Source organism: Lissotriton helveticus, chromosome 3_1 (genome assembly GCF_964261635.1).
Source record: "Lissotriton helveticus chromosome 3_1, aLisHel1.1, whole genome shotgun sequence".
NCBI lineage: Eukaryota > Metazoa > Chordata > Amphibia > Caudata > Salamandridae > Lissotriton > Lissotriton helveticus.
Window position 1 is genome coordinate 148345048 of NC_136061.1, and position 18619 is coordinate 148363666.

At 47.8% G+C, this 18619-nt stretch overlaps 1 protein-coding gene across 1 annotated transcript in view; it reads right to left on the bottom strand.

Moving 5' to 3' along the window:
- The window catches only part of LOC144822741 (uncharacterized), a 2085503-nt gene that overhangs the window by 112672 nt on the left and 1954212 nt on the right, over positions 1–18619 (bottom strand). Inside the window, exon 107 of the mRNA XM_078680596.1 lies at positions 18256–18368. Within this exon, the coding sequence (XP_078536722.1) occupies positions 18256–18368 (113 nt within the window). The remainder of the gene's footprint in view (positions 1–18255; positions 18369–18619) is intronic.

Consider the following 18619-nt stretch of genomic DNA (forward strand, 5'->3'; position numbering starts at 1 on the left):
CTGTATAGGCCATGTGTGGTAGGAGTTGCTCTGTGTTGAATTGTAATGTCATGTAATGGTGTGAGCACTTGTAAATTTCCCCATTTTAGAAATGCACCTGACTAAAATGTACTGCGTTTAAAATGGATGCCATGGCCATGGGTTTTGCCACTGGACTGCCATAGGTCAGCGGTCTAGTTATTATTACCCAGCTACCCCTAGCTTTTGGAGGGAAAGCCTGGCACCCAGGGTGCTCAACCCCTCCCCTTGAGCCAGTTTAGGCCAGCTTTGCCAACATTCTAGAAGGTTCTGGCACTGCCTGAGAGGAGGGTATAAGTAAGGGGGATGTGCCACCAGAGAGTCAGTCAGAGCTGGGACAAGAAAGAGAGGGGACCTGCTGCGAGGAGCTACCGCCACATGGGCCTGTGAGCTGGGCCCTACACCCCTAAAACCCCCCTACTCTGCTGTCCCCCGGGCCCCTGACAAGGGAGGGCCCCTACCCAGGTCACTGATGCTGTTTGGACCGGGTACCACGCCAGCACTGCATGAAGAAGCGCCCAGGAGGTGAGGAGTGTGCCCCTGAGGTTGGCTGTGGAACTGTTTGCCCCCTTGTGAGGTGTGCTGCCAGGGGCTGTGCTGTATTAGCGCTGTTCTGGGGAGGTTGATGCCCCTAAGGAAGCTGTGGCCCCCTGTGGAAGCGCTGGAGAAGAGTTAATTTCCTGCCCCCTCTGCGTGGCCTGAGAAAGGAGCTGAGGTTGTGGGCAGAGGGAGGAGCAGTGCGCTGTGAATAGCGCCATTCTGCTGAGAATCGCGCTGGAGGAGCCTACCCTCGTTTTGGCGCGCTGTCCGCCATATAATTAATTAATTAAAAAGGGAGCCTACCCCTTATTGCCGCCGATATCACCGCCGCAGCCCGAGGAGTGTTGGCGCTGCCTTGAGCCGGTAGGGAATTGGTGAAAACCACCGCCGCAGCCCGGCGGCACCTTGAGGGACCCCCCCACTGCTGTGGGCATCGTCGCGGCAGCCCCCGGTGCCAGGAGAGGGCTGGCGATGTGAGGTGAGGGCCGCGCTAGGCCCTGAGGCTGTCAGGTCCCCATCACGTGACGGGGGCCCAGCCGCGTCATCGGCCCGCCAATGCCGCGCACGGATTGGCCTGCGCGGCCGTGACCCTGAAAGGCCGCACAGGGATTGGCTGCCGGCTGCAGCCCGAGAAGAGGAGCCGACGCGAAGCCCTGGGTCCCCGTGAGGGAGGGGGGACCCAGGTGAAGTACTGTTGCGGGGCCCCCGTGGTCAAGGGGGAGCCCCGATTGCAAGCGACCGGAGCGGGAGGCCACCCTGCCGGTTTGTGCCCCTGAGTGAGGGGCCGGTGAGATAGGCGGGGCCGGGGCACACTGTCGGTGCCAGCCCCGCCTCCCCTAACGAAGCGGCCGGAGGAGCAGAGTGCCTGCGGGGCTCCCGTGAGGACGAGGGAGCCCCGATTGTGCCGCCCAGAGGCCGTATTGAACCCCCCGGGCCTCCGTGAGGAGGAGGGGCCCGGGTGACGCCGCGGGAAGGGGGGGCCCTCGAGGCACATTGCCGGTTCCTGCCCCCTCCACGGAAAGGAGCCCTGCGGCCGATCAAAGAGTCCCTGAGAGCCGCAGCAGAGGGTCGGAGCCCACAGGAGAAGGTGGGAGGGGGGGGCCTAGAGGCACATTGTCGGTGCTTGGCCCCTCCGCAGGGAAGATCCGGCTCCTGGAGAGGGAGAGAGTGCCCCGCGTGTTCCCTGTCCCAGCCTTGATGAAAAGGAGTGCCAGGAGGCGAAAGAGGAGCCCCGGAGTAGCCCAGTGAGTGGGGCCCTATTCAGACTGTGTGAGGGGGTGGAGAGGGCAACGGGGCACAGGGTCGGTGTCCGCCCCCCCCCCCCTTGACTTGGGATATTAGCGACCTTGGATGGTAAACTTACCCTGAACTGGACAACAGCCTGAAGAGTGAACTGGTGTAGGCTGGAGGTCAATACTGTGCCCCTGGGTCCCCCAAGGAATTTATAAAGCCCCAAGAGTTAGGGCCAGGATTTATGCTAATGCTGGGTTGATGTTCAGGCCGATGGTTTCGCGCCCAGTGTGCTTATGGCCTAGTGTTAATGCCCCTGTTAGTGGTGGGCATCCCCATGCGTTATGCTGCTGAGGCCGACTGCCCCTCTAGGGAAGTGTTAGTCTCCTGAAGAGGTATTTAAGGGTACCCCCTGTTGTTAATGTTACTGATGCCAATGCATATTAATGTTACACGCCTGCTAGGTGATCCTACGCTGATTCCAGGCTGTTAGACAACTAAGATTGTGGGCCCCTGCGGATGTTATATACCTGCCTAAGTGAGCCTAATGTACGCACTAGTGAGGTGCACAATGTGTAGATGCCAGGGTATTGCTCAGGAATAATGCGCCAGTGTGGAAATGCTTATGGTTAGATGCCTAATGTCACAGCGTAATATGTATGCCTAAGGTTCAGTTGCATACAAGGTGCCTACTACCCTGATGAGATGGTCATCTCCCTGGCCTAAGTGATGAGACCGATATCTAATGCTGATGTGCCCTTTTACTGCAGGTGTCATGCCCCGGTGCTGGCCTGACGTGTCATTCCAGGCCCCTGGTTATATCCCATTGCTTATTTATTACAGGTGTTCCTGTCTGTTGGGATTTACTGTGATGCCCTGAAGTTTTCCTTTACAGTTGTTGGGTTGGAATTAAACTGCTAAGGATGAGAGCCTGAGTTGGCACCGCCATTGTGACCCCAGGTTTAATAACAATGTAAACATCCTTCTTTATTTTCAGATATGGACTTACAGACTCAGCCCTTACTTCCCATGTAAATAATCCCCCTTGATACACTTGGCTCTGGTGCCAGTTGGCGCCGTGTTATGAAACCACTGTTGATGCATTTTTGCCTTGCAGGTTGGAGATACTAAACTTCTTAATTTTCCAACTCAAACTGGTGTCCTGCCTCTTTTGTGGTGTGCCTGGTGTGTCGTCTGTGGGTACTGCGTGAGTGCTTCACATGTCCTCTGAAGTTTGGCCTGCCCGCTTGGTTCCATGCTACCCCCTTGGAGATTTGGGTAATCCCATTTCTTACATATACCTACTGCAAAGCACAAGGTTTCAGATGCCTATCACAAATTTGCATTTTATGGCTTAGTATCTTACTGCTTTTGTCATTTTGTTACTCAGCATTTCATAAGTTATACTCTTTTTTTTATAGCAAAGTGAGCTACAAAGCTGCATGCAAACGGCAAAGGCAGAGTTTGAGTGTTCTCTTTTTTTCAATCTTAAATTATTCCAAGGTTTGTAAAAGGGTTCCTTTGGACAGTAATAAAGGGCCAGATATAAATGTTGGTGGAGAGGGAATTCCGTTGCAATGGCAATGCAGTTACCTCCCCGCCATCCTTATGATCCACCTGACCGATTTAGAAGCGGACACATCATAAGTTTGATGATGTTGTAGAATACAAAGTCTCCACTGTGGTCATACCACTCCGACAGCTCAAAGGAGTAAGGGCCATCAAAGGTTTGGCAGTATGTTTGCCCACTTAATTTAGATTGCCAGACATACAGCCATTTTTAGGTCTCACCTACGCAGCGTGCATGCACTGCATAGGAGGGGACCACTTGTAATCGATTCGGTTTTTGGGCCAAAAACGAGCACGCATTGCATTGCTTTTAATGGCAACGTGTGCATGTTTAGCGATTCCCTTGCGGGAGCGAGCTTTGAAACCATCTGTTTGTAATTAACTTTCAAACAGATGGTGCCCTTGCTTGCTTCCGCAAGGGAAACGCTGTCTGTGCTCTTGGCTGCACTCCCACCCCTCCCACTTGTTAACCCGCGGGCTACGCCACGTACGCGAGTTTGTACTTGTTTTATTAGTTTCGCAGTCCACCGCTCATTTTATCCTTCTGACTTCTAAAAATGTTAATCCGGTGGTGGATTTTTATTTTTCTTGGTTTAACTTTTCAGAAACACTATACCTGCATAGCAACCCGCTGCAAACTGCTTATGCCACTGTATCCGATTTTCAGGAAGATGAAAAGAACTCCAGGAGCGTCGCTGTAACACACACCAGCTCCTGTTTCTGATCCCCTAGCTGACATATTACTTCCCACAATGCCCCTGGCACACAGAGCAAGAAAAGCGTACAACAAATCTAACGTAACTGGTGGTCACATGCAGCTCTAATAACTTCCGGTCGGTTTTGCGCTATATCAAACTGCAAAAAATAATAAATAAGACACTTGGTTGTTTCTTTTACCTACTTACTTCGGAGTAAGGTTTTCCTCCACATGACCTCCGTCTGCTTTGGGTTGTAATTTGATGCCGGAGTCAAGATAGGAGTCAAGATTAGAGATTGTTGACTCAATGTTGACATCCGAGCCACGTCTCCGTTGACAGCACGGCTCAACGGGCGAAATCAAAGTTGAAAGATTAGCTAACTTCCTCTATCTTAAAAGTCTTATTTGTCGCTTTTTTCTTTCTCAGCCCCAAACTGTACACGGCCTTCATTCCCCCTGACAATATGTAATAAACCGGAAAACAATGAAATGTGCAGTGTTAGCATGAGAGACAATCAAATGCCCATGCCTTATTCTCGCTAGTGAAAACCACTTACAATAAATGCTGTACGAAAAAAGAATGACGACATAATTAAAACATAGGTCTTGTGCTGACCACTTCAAATGTATTGAAACCCCTCTTATGGACTGGCTGTCACATCCTGGAAGTCTGCGCTCACTTTTTTTCTGTAGAGTCAGAAAAAAGAGTCATTGCGTATTACTTGGACACATTTTACAAGTTCAGAGGATGACTAATCTTGGCGGAATTGGCGCTTCACGATATATAGGCTAATATTTATACTGATGATTATGTATGTCATTGGGTGCCTAGGCATGGGTTGTCATCATAACCCACCAGTAATCCACAGATTAAAGTATATAAGTACAAAACCTATCACACCAATAGAAATTTTCAAACAAAGATTTGTCATTCAATATTTCCAAATTCCACAAAATTACACGAAGTGAAGAGAAATAGGGTTCATTTAATCCCAAAGGCTTTCCCTCAGTCCAGCCAACACGTGTTTCGTCGATTGGGCGGAAACCCACGACTTCATCAGGGCTGGGAAAAGATACAATACAAAAATATATTGGAGTTGCGAGATACACTATCTCGTAGTTATCAAGTATACAATAAGTCAATTGACTTACTGTATACTTGATAACTACGAGATAGTGTATCTCGCAACTCCAATATATTTTTGGCACAACCGCTAATGGATGCAAACGACAAGCTGCTTAGCTGCATTCATGTTGTCTCAAAACATTACCCATCTGTTTGGTTGCCACCGCTAAAGAGAATTGTGTAATGTGGCCTTCTGCTGTGCATGGGCATCAAATCACCAACATGTCAGGGGTAGCGGAAGTGACATCAAACTCACTTTGACCTTAATGACATCACAAAAAGTAACATCACATGACCCTAGACACCGAATCTTCACAGGAAGTGATGTCACATGACCTTAACCTTAATGTCATCACATTAATGAACACTGCTGATGTTTCATAACTGCATGATTAACTTAACACAACAGAGAGAAATGTCTATCTTAGATTTAATCTAAATTAAGGTGTCAACATGATATTTCAAGGTAACATTCATCTGATTTGTAGTAAGCAAGCAAAATAGGTTAGCATGACATCGTCTATGGGAGTAAGGTGGTGGGTGGAATTCTCCCTGCTGAGAAAGCATTGAAAACAAGCATTGGCATAGCCAATAGGTCTCACCTTTGGGACCTTATAAGTGTTCAGTTATCCAGCACAATATCCTCGGTGCAACAACATCAAGTGTTGCATGGATAAACACTTATAAGGTCCCAAAGGCGAGATCTATTGGCTATGCCAATGCTTGTTTAATGCCTGTCACTGTGAGGCAAACCTGGTAGTAAGGAAAATTGAAAAGTGCTCAATGCCCCCCTCCCTATGGGAGAAAATGCCATGGCAAGCTGTGCATTGTTTTTTTTTATTTTTAAAAAGAAAATCCTACTTTGGGATTTTTTTATATATATAAAAAAACTAAGTTTGCCATATGACTCTGTCATGTTGATTGAGACGTCCGTAAATTACAATGTATTGGCAGGAACTGCAGTGACAGCAGTTTCTGCCAATGCTAGAAATGTCCACTGGGGCAATGGACATTTCTCAATTTAGGTGCCAGCACTCTGTCTGGGCGGCAGAGTAATTAACTCTGCCGCCCTGGCAGAAAAACAGACTGCCCACCAAAATTTTAATCAGTCACAAAGTCTTATATTAGTACTGACAACCCCAACTACTGTGATACATTTTAAATCCTGATTTTGTCTTTCTCCAGATCATGCACTTTTAATGTACAATTCCTACCAGTGTGGATGATATGTGGCCTCTACTCCATGTAACCCCTATTGTTCATGTAACATCTTCTGTACATTGACATACACGCTCATATGAGTATTGTATAATATCGTTGTGATGTAGAGTGCTCTGATGCCCTACATTGGGATGAGTAACACTATAGAAGGTATTGAGAAATACATAAGGGCTAAATACATGATTAACGAAATATTTCCTCATTCAGAGTGATAGCGCCGATTGAATCACAGTGTCTCCTAAGCACCTGTGAATTGACAACACGCTGAGTGACCTTGTTTCCCTACATAGCGCTTCCATCCAGGTCTTATGCTCTAGATGGGCGGGATGGAACGCCAACAAAAGGGAGGGCTGATCCTTTTACGAGTGGATTTTGTGTTGGCCCCAGCTCGAATTGAAAATAAGAAACACCCTCACCCCTCACATGTTTCTGCTCCAAACACAAAGCGAAGTGTGGGCGCTGCTGAATATCTGTTGGTGTCAGCAACGTACACCGTAGCAATTTATTACCAAAATTGTGCTGGAAAATGCACCATTTTCCAACCATTTTTAAACACTTTCTAAAGACGGAGAGGTCCCCCTTTAGACCCCCAATAACCCTTCCATGTCTGTGGAAAGCATCCAGCTTGTTCGCAACACATGTTCGCCAAAGATCGCCAATTGTTCTTATGCCCCACCATTTTCAAATTCCACAAGCCACCACTCCTCTGTAGGTGTTCACTGAGCTGAGCTGCGTTTGATGAACGAGCTCCGTGCTGTGAGTTATACATACAACAGGCATGAGTGGAAAACAATTTGCTGTGAATGGAATGCAGACAAGCTTTTCGCTAGGTTCGTTTTAATAATGAATGATGCGCAGCTTCAGTAACAAAACCATGCAGGCATTAAATGAGGGATGAAAGTCAAACCAGCGTGGCTGTGAAACATCTGCACACTTTGCCTTTCCTTCTGGCGCTGGTAAAAACAACATTTGTTGTGCAGCAAACATACAGTTCAAATAAAGGAAATCATGAGCAGATGGGGGTCTGATGGTAACATGGCTGGGGGGTATGAGCATGTTCAACAGCAAAAACTGCAATAACAAATTCAGGCTTTCCTTGAAATAAACAAATATGGCCCTAATTACAAGTCAAGTGGAGCAGAATTCCTGCGTGGGAAAACGTTCTGAACGATCATGATTCTTGTGTTTCTTGGAAAGAAGGACTCCGCTTTAGTGCCTGGAAAAATCATCTTATAAAATCGCTTTAGACTTCGGCTGCAACATTAGGCAAATGTAATCCCATAGCCCACCCGTCTGCCTTGTACAGCAAATACAAGCATGTAATGCTCCCTCTGCCATGAGACTTATTCACCTCCTCTCCCCTACTCTTTTAATCCTCCTACCGCCACTGACTCACATCAGCCCCCTCTGCACACATTTACCAGCGGCATAAAGCAGATTACAAATGTGTGCATTAAACCCTTGGAATAGAGAAAACAGTGCAGAATTCCACCTGGCGCTTCTGAGCCAGCAGAGTTATTCCCCTATCAGAAGGTTTCAACTCTAAATTGCCCCAGTAATGACAGGGTGTTACCCCACGCTACTGGTAACTATGAGGGCACCGTTTGCACCTCGCCAGTGCCATGCAACTTGTAATCTTGTAATCAGGAGATTCAAATCTAGACTCACATTCAGCTGAAACCTCTACCAACATTACTAACAATGAACCACAACCTAGTACTTCATCTGGACCTGACCTCCTTTCACTTATCAGTCTGGCTCCTGAATACACATTCACTAGTATGAACATTGATGTACAGAAATTCTTGCAAAAGCCAGAGGTGAATGATACTACTGTTAGAATGTATAAACTGAAATGGAAACGGTTCCGTTTAAGGTGCCAAAAATTAAAAAATCACCCTAGATTAGAACCGCCGCAAACATTCTACCATATTGATTTTGGCAAAATCAGGTTTGGTCCATGCTCCAATGAAAGTGCACTTAGCAGCAATTTCAAGATATTTAAGGTTGTCAAGTTCATCCTACTTATGGTCTAATAGGGTCCTATAAAGAAACCTTCTCCATCTTGGCAAATGAATGTAATGCCTGCAGCAGTCGATGAAGGCTCCATTTGTACCTATTCACAAAGCAGATTTGAAATTTTTTCCATGGAAAATGGCCCTTTTGTTGGCTCTTACACCAACAAAAAGAGTTAGAGAGATCCAGGCCTTCACAATTGAACAGCCTTTAATACAGTTCAAGTATCAAAATCTATCCTCAAAATCCCAATGGACTTTCATTTAAATAAGCCTATTGTCCTGAAGACATTCTTTCCAAATCCACCATCAGCAGGAGAAAGAGCATTACAAACATTGGATGTTAAAAGATACCTTAAATTCTATCTGCACTGGACACAACAATTAAGGAGAACAGACCATCTGCTGGTGGCTTATGGATATCATAGCAAGGGTCTTCCAGTTTCCGAACCGAGCATAGGCTGATGGATTTCAGCAACTATCCAGCTTTGTCACTACAAGGCTGGAAGATCTCTGGTGCACTCTACCAGAGCTGGTTCTACAACGACTGCTCTATTCACTGGTGTGCCTCCTGAGGAAATATGTTGAGCAGCAAGATGGAAGAAAAAGACACATATTCACGCAGTATTAGTGTCTGAAGGTGTCAGAGCACAGTGATGTGGCTGTGGGACAAAAGGTGTTATGCCATCTGTTCCAAGAAGGTGAGCCTTTTTAGGTCTCGTCTGAGCCAGCGCGCATGCGCCTCTCTGCAAGACATTTAGTAAGGACTTTAAACTTTGGAACACACGCTCGTGCGTGTGCTTTTGTTTTCTTCAACTGCTATTGGCCTTTGCATGCGTCTTTCTGAGAAAGACAGCACCCAATTGCCCAAAGGCGGGTGCATGTCCCGCCTTCTCTCTGCCCTAGCCTAGGGTCCGCAGTTGCGAGCGCAGCTTTCCTCCCTTGTCATGGCTCATTAAGTACAGCATGCACTTTCAGCTCCAAACGCGGTCGCCTTCACTTTCGCGTACCGCGCTTGTTTAATTTATTTATTTACTAGAGCGCCGTAATGCCTTTCTGCACAGAACACCCCTCCCACCTCCCAAACATCAACAAGAGCGATGCTGTGGCTTGATTCTAATATTTGGCCACTTTCTGCTCTCCCATGTGCCTCCTTCGAGATCCTGCTCTCCTTCTGCATTCTGCCAGCACCCTCCTACCCAATAAACGTCCACCACCATGTCCACCACCACCACATCCACGTCCACCACCACCACCACATCCACAACCACGTCCACCACCACCCCTACGTCCACCACCACGTCCACCACCACGTCCACAACCACCATATCCTATCCAGCACGTCCACCACCACGTCCACCACCACGTCCACAACCACCATATCCTATCCAGCATGTCCACCACCATGTCCCCCACCACAACGTACACCACCACCACCACGTCCAGCACCACCACCTTGTCCACCACCACATCCACCACCACCATATCCACCACCACCACATCCACCACCACCACCATGTCCACCACCACCACGTCGACCACCACCACGTCTACCACCACCACGTCCACCACCACCACGTCTACCACCATCACGTCCACCACCATCACCACGTTCACTACCACGTCTACCACACCACATCCACAACCACCACATCCACCACCATGTCCACCACCACGTCCACCAACCACCACGTCCACCACCACCACGTCCACCACCACCACCACTCCCACACAGTCACCCGCGTAGCTAGGGGGGCGCAGGGGGGGGCGGACCGCCCCAGGCGGCACAATTTAAGGTGCGGCGGCCGGCGGCACTGATGGCCCGTTATTTGGGGACACTCACAGTAGTGTCGGTGTCCCCAAATAAATTATAAAGGGTGCCGCAACGCACGGGCCATCAGTGTTGTGCACTGCATTAGCTGTGAAGTGAGGAGCTACGGGCAGCCTCAACTCACACACTAATGAAAATCATTCACCCGCAGCGCTGCTCTGAGGGATAGCTAGCTTGACGTCAGGTTGTGCTACTTTGCCGCCACGCAGGGGACGTCACATCCTGCTGCTGGAGCAGGCCAGGAGAGGAAGTTGCGCGCCTCTGTCCTGGCCGTTTTGCTGGTGGTGACGTGTCTGTTTTATATTACTTGTCTTCAGAGGTGCTTGTCTTTCACAACACTGTCCCAAATTGAATGATGGCACCGCTGCTGCAGGCACCTCGCACCGACCCGAGCTGTCACCGTGCCTTTAGCTCAGTTCTCAGCTGTAGTTAATTTACCCCCGGGCCCCGCCGAAATTATTGCAGCCGCGGAGCCGCCTTCACTATTTCTAAATAATTAGGGCCTCATTGATTCAGCTACTGAACTTAAGTGTCGAGTACCTGTCAACGCTCACCCTGCAGCCTGGTGCCCAAATTGGACGTCACCTCTCAAACAACGTGAGTACTTCTATTGAAATATTTCAGTGTTCCCTAATCTACTGTGGCACGCGGTTGCGGTGGAGATTCGTTCAAATGTAAATGTACAACATGTTTTTCTACCATGTGTATTTTGGTACATAAATGCTCTAGCCGTGGGCATCAACTTCTATGAGGCTCTGGGGCATGAGCCCCAGCAATCTTTTCAGGTTAGGAGGAATCATGCTGGTTGGGACAAGGTCTGAGCAATCCCATTGTTCTGCTCACTGCTCTTGCAAGAAAGGAATCACTGTAATCCAAATCCCTTTGTTCAGGAAGACTGAAGAGAAGTGATCAGTGACAGTAGGGAAGGGGTCGTACTTCTCTACGAGGAGCTACAAGGACAGAGAGAAGAAGGGGCAGTGTGACAGGAAGCAGTAGGAGCAGTATGTGACCAGATGGGGTGATGTGTGAGCAAAGGGACACTGTGTGGGGGAAGAGGCAGGTAAGAGAGATAAGCGTGTGAGCAGAGGGGGCAGTGTGCCAGCAAAAAGGCTACGTAGAAATCAAACGAAAAAAGGTCAGGGGGAGAAGGACGGTGTGTGGGCAGACGGGGCACGGAGCATATTGTGTAATATGTGAACTAACAAGATGTGACAGCAGAAGGGGTAAGGAGCAGAGGGGTAGCAACAGCAGAAGGTGCAGGGAAGCAGAAAGAATTGAGTGTGAGCAGGAAGAGGCAGGGAGCAGAGGGGGTAGTGTGTTATGAAAAAGGGCAGGGAGCTGTGGTGCAATGTGTAAACAGAGGGGACAGTGTGTGAGCAAAGGGGGCAGTGTACATGCAGATGGTTCAAGGAGCAGATTTGACAGAGTGTGAGTAGGGGGTACTGTGTGAACAGAAGGGTCAAGCAGCCGAGTGGCAGTGTGAGAGCAAAAGGGCAGTGTGGGCGCAGAAGGGGCAGTGAGTAAGTAAAAAGGGCAGACTATGAGCAGATGGTCAAGGGAGATGAAGGGTTGGCACGTGAGAACAGGCAGGGAGCACTTTGGGCAATTTGTGAGCAGATGCTAGTGTGTGATAAGGGGCAGAGGGAATACGGTGTGAGGACAGGCACTTGTCTTTGAACAGAAAGGACAGGCTGAATTAGTATGGTGAAAATTTGAAAGAAATTTGAGTGGTGCATATGTTAGTCAGTTATTTGGATTGAGAAGGATAGTGGAGGGATAGAAGAAGAAAAAAGTTTGCATTTATATAGCGCTTGCTACCCTTGATGGGGGGTTAAAATGCTTTTTTGGCGAGTGGCACATTACTTCGGAACCCAGAAAGGATAGTGGTGAATTACTATAATGAAAATATGAAAGTAAGGTGAGTGGTGAATATGTTAGTAAGATTATGTGGATTGAGAATGATAGTGGAGATATGGAGACTTAAGGTTTGCATTTATATAGCGCTTGCTACCCTTGATGGGGTGTTAAAGCGCTTTAAGGTGAGTGGTGAATATGTTAGATTATGTGGATTGAGAATGAATGATAGTGGAGGTATGGAGATTTAGGCACTTAGCACTGTGTCTTCTTTCTTTTTCTTACTTTATCACAATTGTTGTTATCGGTTGGCAGTCGCTGATGATGAGAACCTGAGGATGCAGGCGAGTACCAGTCTGCAGACTCCATGGTGTAATTCCGTGAGGCACTGCCAATCGTTTTTCACTTTTTTTCCTTTCCTATTTATGTTTGGTCATTTCACACTGGAGGGTGGGATAGACCACGGGAGGCAGAGCTCACAGACGCAATTAGTATAATGAAATATGCAAGTCATTTTTAATAATTTGAGTGGTGGATATGTTAGTCAGTTATTTGGATTAAGAAGGATACCGAAGGGGTAGAAGAGGTAAAAAGGTTTGCATTTATATAGCGCTTGCTATCCCTGTTGAGGTGTTAATGTGCTTTTTCGGTGAGTAGCATGCTACTCCGGAACCCATAAAGGAATAGTGGTGAACTAGTATAGTGAAATAGGAAATTTATTTGAGTAGTGGACATGTTAGTCTGTTATTGGGATTGAAACAGGATAGAGGAGGGAGAAGGGAAGTATTTTGAATTGTTTTTGTTTTGTTGTTGTTTTGTTGTTGCTATACACTTCATTACGAGTGGTTATTCCCCAGTAATGAGGAACAACGTCCATATCTTGCTGTTTACTGCACCTAAATGCCATCTTCCGGGTTTCCCCTGATAGATATCAGTAGGTTTGGCCTGAAAGCATTTATGAAGGGAACATGGTTTTCATTCCAAAACTCAAAAGTTCAATAAGTGTGGTTCCAGGAGCTAACGCACATAGCGGAATTTAATGCAAACTTGTAAGGAAGGCAAAGACAAACTTACCTTGGGAAATTTTTCAGACAGCATAACATTGAAGTTTCTCAAAACTTTAGAGCACAAAACAGGATTTCCAAAAATTCTAACTTCATGTAGGGCTGATATGTGGTATGCACTCCTTTTGTGTTGTAATTGTTCACGCAGTCCCCAGATAGATTATGCAGTGTGTGTGTTCTCCTTTGTACTGCCGGTCACCGGTGTATCCAACTGTGTAGTCTTAGACTGTGTCATGTATGAGCATATAACTTGCATGATCGAGGTAACTTTTAGAAGCGATACTACGCGTCTCTCGGACCTTTTTTAAGTGCTCGCCGTCTTTTTTCCCCAGCAAGGGGGGGCGGCAATCTGAGGGATAGCCCCGGGCGCCACAAGCTCTAGCTACGCCCCTGCACACAGTTCACCACCACATCTACCACCACCATGTCCACCACTACCTCCACCATATCCACCACCATGTCCACCACCACATCCACCATCACCATGTCCATCACCATGTCCACCACCACCACCACATCCACCACAACCATATCCACAACTTCCACATCCACCACCACCATGGCCACCACCACCACGTCCTCCACCACCACCACATCCACCACCACCATGTCCACCACCACCATGTCCACCATCGCAACATCCACCACCACCACCACCACATCCACCACCACCACGTCCACCACCACCATGTCCACCACCACCACATCCAACACCACGTCCACCACCACTACGTCCACCACCACCACGTCCACCACCACGTCCACCACACCACATCCACCACCACCACATCCACCCACATGTCCGCCCCCACATTCATCACCACCAGGTCCACCACCACCATGTCCACCACCACCATGTCCAACACTACCTCCATGCCCATCACCATATCCACCACCATGTCCACCAACACCATGTCCACCACCAAGTCCACCATCACCACCACATCCACCACCACCATGTCCACCACTACCACATCCATCACCACCACGTCCACCACCACCACGTCCACCACCACCACATCTAAAACCACCACCACGTCCACCACCACCACATCCACCACCACGTCCACCACCACCACGTCCACCACCACCATGTCCACCACCACCACGTCCACCACGTCCACCACCACCTCGTCCACCACCACCATGTCCACCACTACCACATCCACCACAACCATGTCCACCACCACCACATCCTCCACCACCACCATGTCCTCCACCACCACCACATCCACCACCACCACATCCACCACCAACACATTCCATCATTACCACATCCACCACCACCATGTCCACCATGTCCTCCACCACCGTCACATCCACCACCACCACGTCTACCACCACCACATCGTCCACCACCACATCCACCACCACCACATCCACCACCACCATGTCCTCCACCACCACCATGTCCACCACCACCACATCCACCACCACCATGTCCACCACCACCATGTCCACCACAACATCCACGACCAACACCACGTCAACCACCTCCACCACGTCCACCACCATTACCACGCCACCACCACCACCACGTCCACCACCACATCCACCATGTCCACTACCACCACGTCCTCCACTACCACCACGTCCACCACCACTACATCCACCACCACCATGTCCACCACCACCATGTCCACCACCACCATGTCCACCACCATCACACCCACCACCACCATGTCCACCACCACCACATCCACCACCACCATGTCCACCACCACCACATCCTCCACCACCATCACATCCACCACCACCATGTCCACCACCATCACGCCAACCAACACCACATCCACCACCACCATGTCCACCACCACCATGTCCTCCACCACCATGACATCCACCACTACCACGTCCACCACCAGCATGTCCACCACCACCATGTCCACCACCACCACATCCACCACCACATCCACCACCACCACCCCCACGTCCACCACCACCACATCCACCACCATGTCCACCACCATGTCCACCACCATGTCCACCACCATCACATCCACCACCCCCACCATGTCCACCACCACCATGTCCATCTCTACCACGTCCACCACCACAACGTCCACTACCAACATCATGTTAACCACCACCACAGCCACCACCACGTCCACCACCATCACCATGTCCTCCACCACCACCACGTCTACCACCACATCCACCATCAGCACCATGTCCACCACCACCACCTTGTCCAGCACCACCACGTCCTACACCACATCCACCACCACCATGTCCACCACCACGACTACCACGGCCTCCTGTGACGGGCAAGAAGTATTACACCAGACCCAAGATACATTTTGAAGAGGCGCAATGTCACAATCCTGTAAAAGCACTCGCATCATCTCTACCTCACATTGGCATACCTGCATGACCCACTCACTCAAAACAAGCATTGGCATAGCCAATAGGTCTCGCCTTTGGAAAATTATAAGTGTTTAGCCATGCAACACTTGATGTTGTTGCACCAAGGATAATGTGCTGGATAACTAAACACTTATAAAGTCCCAAAGGCGAGACCTATTGGCTATGCCAATGCTTGTTTATATTTTAGTATCCCACCTTCTGCTATTGTATCATGGCACTCATGATTGACATAGCCTTCCTCTCTGTCTTAACCAACAACGTAAACCGTTCCTTCTGCATCTATGGCAACTGTGACTAATAGCTTCTTCAATTTTACCAGTTGTACTTTTCTCATTACTTTGTCGCTCTGGAGTAATCATTTTAGCCTCATAACCACAAATAAGACTAGAGTTAAATTTAATTAATATGATGAGGCAGACTGTTTAGGGAATGCTGTCATTTCTTTTTACCCGTTATGGTCTCTGTACGGCTGACCCAGGGACATTAAATGCTCTGATTTGGATAGAGATTGGGCATAATAAGGGGGTTGGGAAGACCTGTGATTAGTTTTGATGCATACCTAAAATTAGTTACATCTCCCAAACATGGGTCTCAGCTGGGTACATGTTTACATTTAAAATGGCTGCCTTATCACAGATAGGAATTCTGTCTTGGGGAAGAATTGGGCAGAGTATAAAAGGATACATTCTTGGAATTATGTCAAGTGATTCCAAGATTTATGCTTATGCCAAGCAGCCCGGGACAATGGCAGACGCTTCCTTGAATAGGTCTTACATTTGTAAGAGTTTAACCTACCGGCATTGTAAATGACAATGCTTTTTATTTGTGTTGTTAAAGCAGATAAAAAAGGCATTGTCCTTTACAATGTCAATAGCTTAAACTCTTGCTAATGCGAGACATATTGCATTGCAAATGCTTGTTATAACAAGGTGACATAATTGTAGACTGAACTATTATTCCACAAGCGTAGGGCAAATCATCCCACCCAACACAACAAAGCCCCAAGTATTTGTGCAAGTGCAAATACTACATTCCTCCCCAACATGCATCAGAGTTCAAACAAAACCATGACAAACACAAGAAAAGCAACTAGTGAATTGCAACAATCAGCCTCAGGTTGTCACTGTACAAAGTCACAGTATCGCTGTGATGATGTGGGATCTAACCTCAAATGATATTGAGGAGAAGTTCTTGATGGGTATCAGTTTGTTGGTCCACTGGTGCTTCAGGGGTTCCAAGGATGCAAAGGGAGGTGACCCAGCCCTCTCTCTGATCTGGCACCTCTTGGGCATCCCCTATCTCGAGTTGATGGGGGTGAACTACCCACCAAAGTCTCTGAAGCTTCACTCTGCATGCTGGGATTGGTAGTTTCACTTTTCCCCTCTCTAAATATAGGCCTGAATCTAGGCCTAAGGTACAAGGATGATTAGTGTAGAGACTGTTCAAGGCCCTCCCCAGTGGTTGGGGTAAGTGGCAGCTTTGAACACTTTGTGTGTAACTGGATACCTTGTGCTTGGCAGGGACTGTGCTTGCCCCCCATTCTGGTTTTGCATCAATACTTTGGAAACCTATCACCCCTCCGTTCATGTGACTCCATCAAACATGGATTTCATATAAAAGACCTTTAATAATTTCAGGTCTAAGCACCCCTCTCTCCATGAACAGTTTGTGGGATTTACTAAAATTGAGCACTCTTTCACAAGTCCATGCTTCTCTTCCCTGAATTCTCACCCCCCTCCTCTGAGGAGACTAGTGTAAAAAGTGATACAGTAATGATGTGTGCTATGGTGGCACACACCATGATGTCACTTGCAAACTACCTAATTTAGTTTGTCACCCCCTTCTTTTTTTTAGGACTCGTGCTTTGGTGGAGGGGGTTCGTGATAGGTGGTAGGTGGGGGCCAGTCAGTATAATCACATGTGCAACTTGTTGTTTACTGTGAAGTTTTAAGTGCATGAGCAACCGGGAGAATTACAGAAAGCCATGGTGTAGGCTTTTAAGCAGGGTCGGTGGCGAGAGAGTGGAAGGGTTGATACCACTGGGCAGGGTAGGGGTGCCTGCGCCCTGTTCTGGGGCAAGAGTAGACAGGAAGCGGGAAGCAGCGTTGGGCAACAAAGCATCCCCTCTCGTCTAGAGTCGGGACCCCGCAGGGGTGCATTTAGGCTTTCAAGAGTGTCTTAGACTCTCTCAGGCACGCCAATTTAAAAGTGGAGATTTATGATTGTCCCTGGGATCTTTATTTCCCTTGGGCCATATCGCCTATGCGGAAGTCAGAGTGCTGCAAGTTCTCGGATTGGCTGCCAGCAACATGCAAAAAATATTGCTGACAAGCCATTACAGGTCTTGGGGACTTAGCATAGTAAACAAATTCTCTCAGACACTTTAAACATGCCTATTTGAAAGTGGAATACTCTGCTAAAACAGTTTCCATCGATTTAAGACTGAAAAGAAATGATTGCGAGTAAAATAAGTGCTGAAATAATGCCGCTAAAGTTTAATTTTTGGGCTGCTAAATGTAAATTTTTGTGCCGCTAAATTTACAAATCTATGCCGCAATATCCTGGGGGGTCTGCTTATTGTGCCAAAGAGACTGCAAAGCTTCTCAGGATCTCAAAAAGATAAGATAAATCTGCTTACACACACCCATTTATTCAGGTTAAATGAAAAAAACTGTTACATTTTTCAAGGCAATGTGCCAGATAGAAAGGTACTATTTTCATACCAATTTCTCCATGTTGGTCCAGTCTGTTAGGTGGAATTCCCTCATGATAGGTTGGTTCGCGTGTTGGATGAAACAGCTTGGTGTAGAACGATCTATCTGTTAAGGATCTTGTACTGTAAAATAAAGCAGATGCTAGTTAATCTGAGTAATACCATATAGATTTGACATATCGATGTATGCAAATTTAAACTGAAATCGAGAAAATGTGCATGTAAGTATAGACAGAATATTAAATTAGCAAACTAGATGCAAATATTTAGTTCTCACCTGCTTTAATTCCCTCAATGTCAACCTGATTCCCTAAGGCTGCCTTCATAAACTCTGGAAACTCTTAGTGGACTACACTAGATCTGAAACGGGGTTG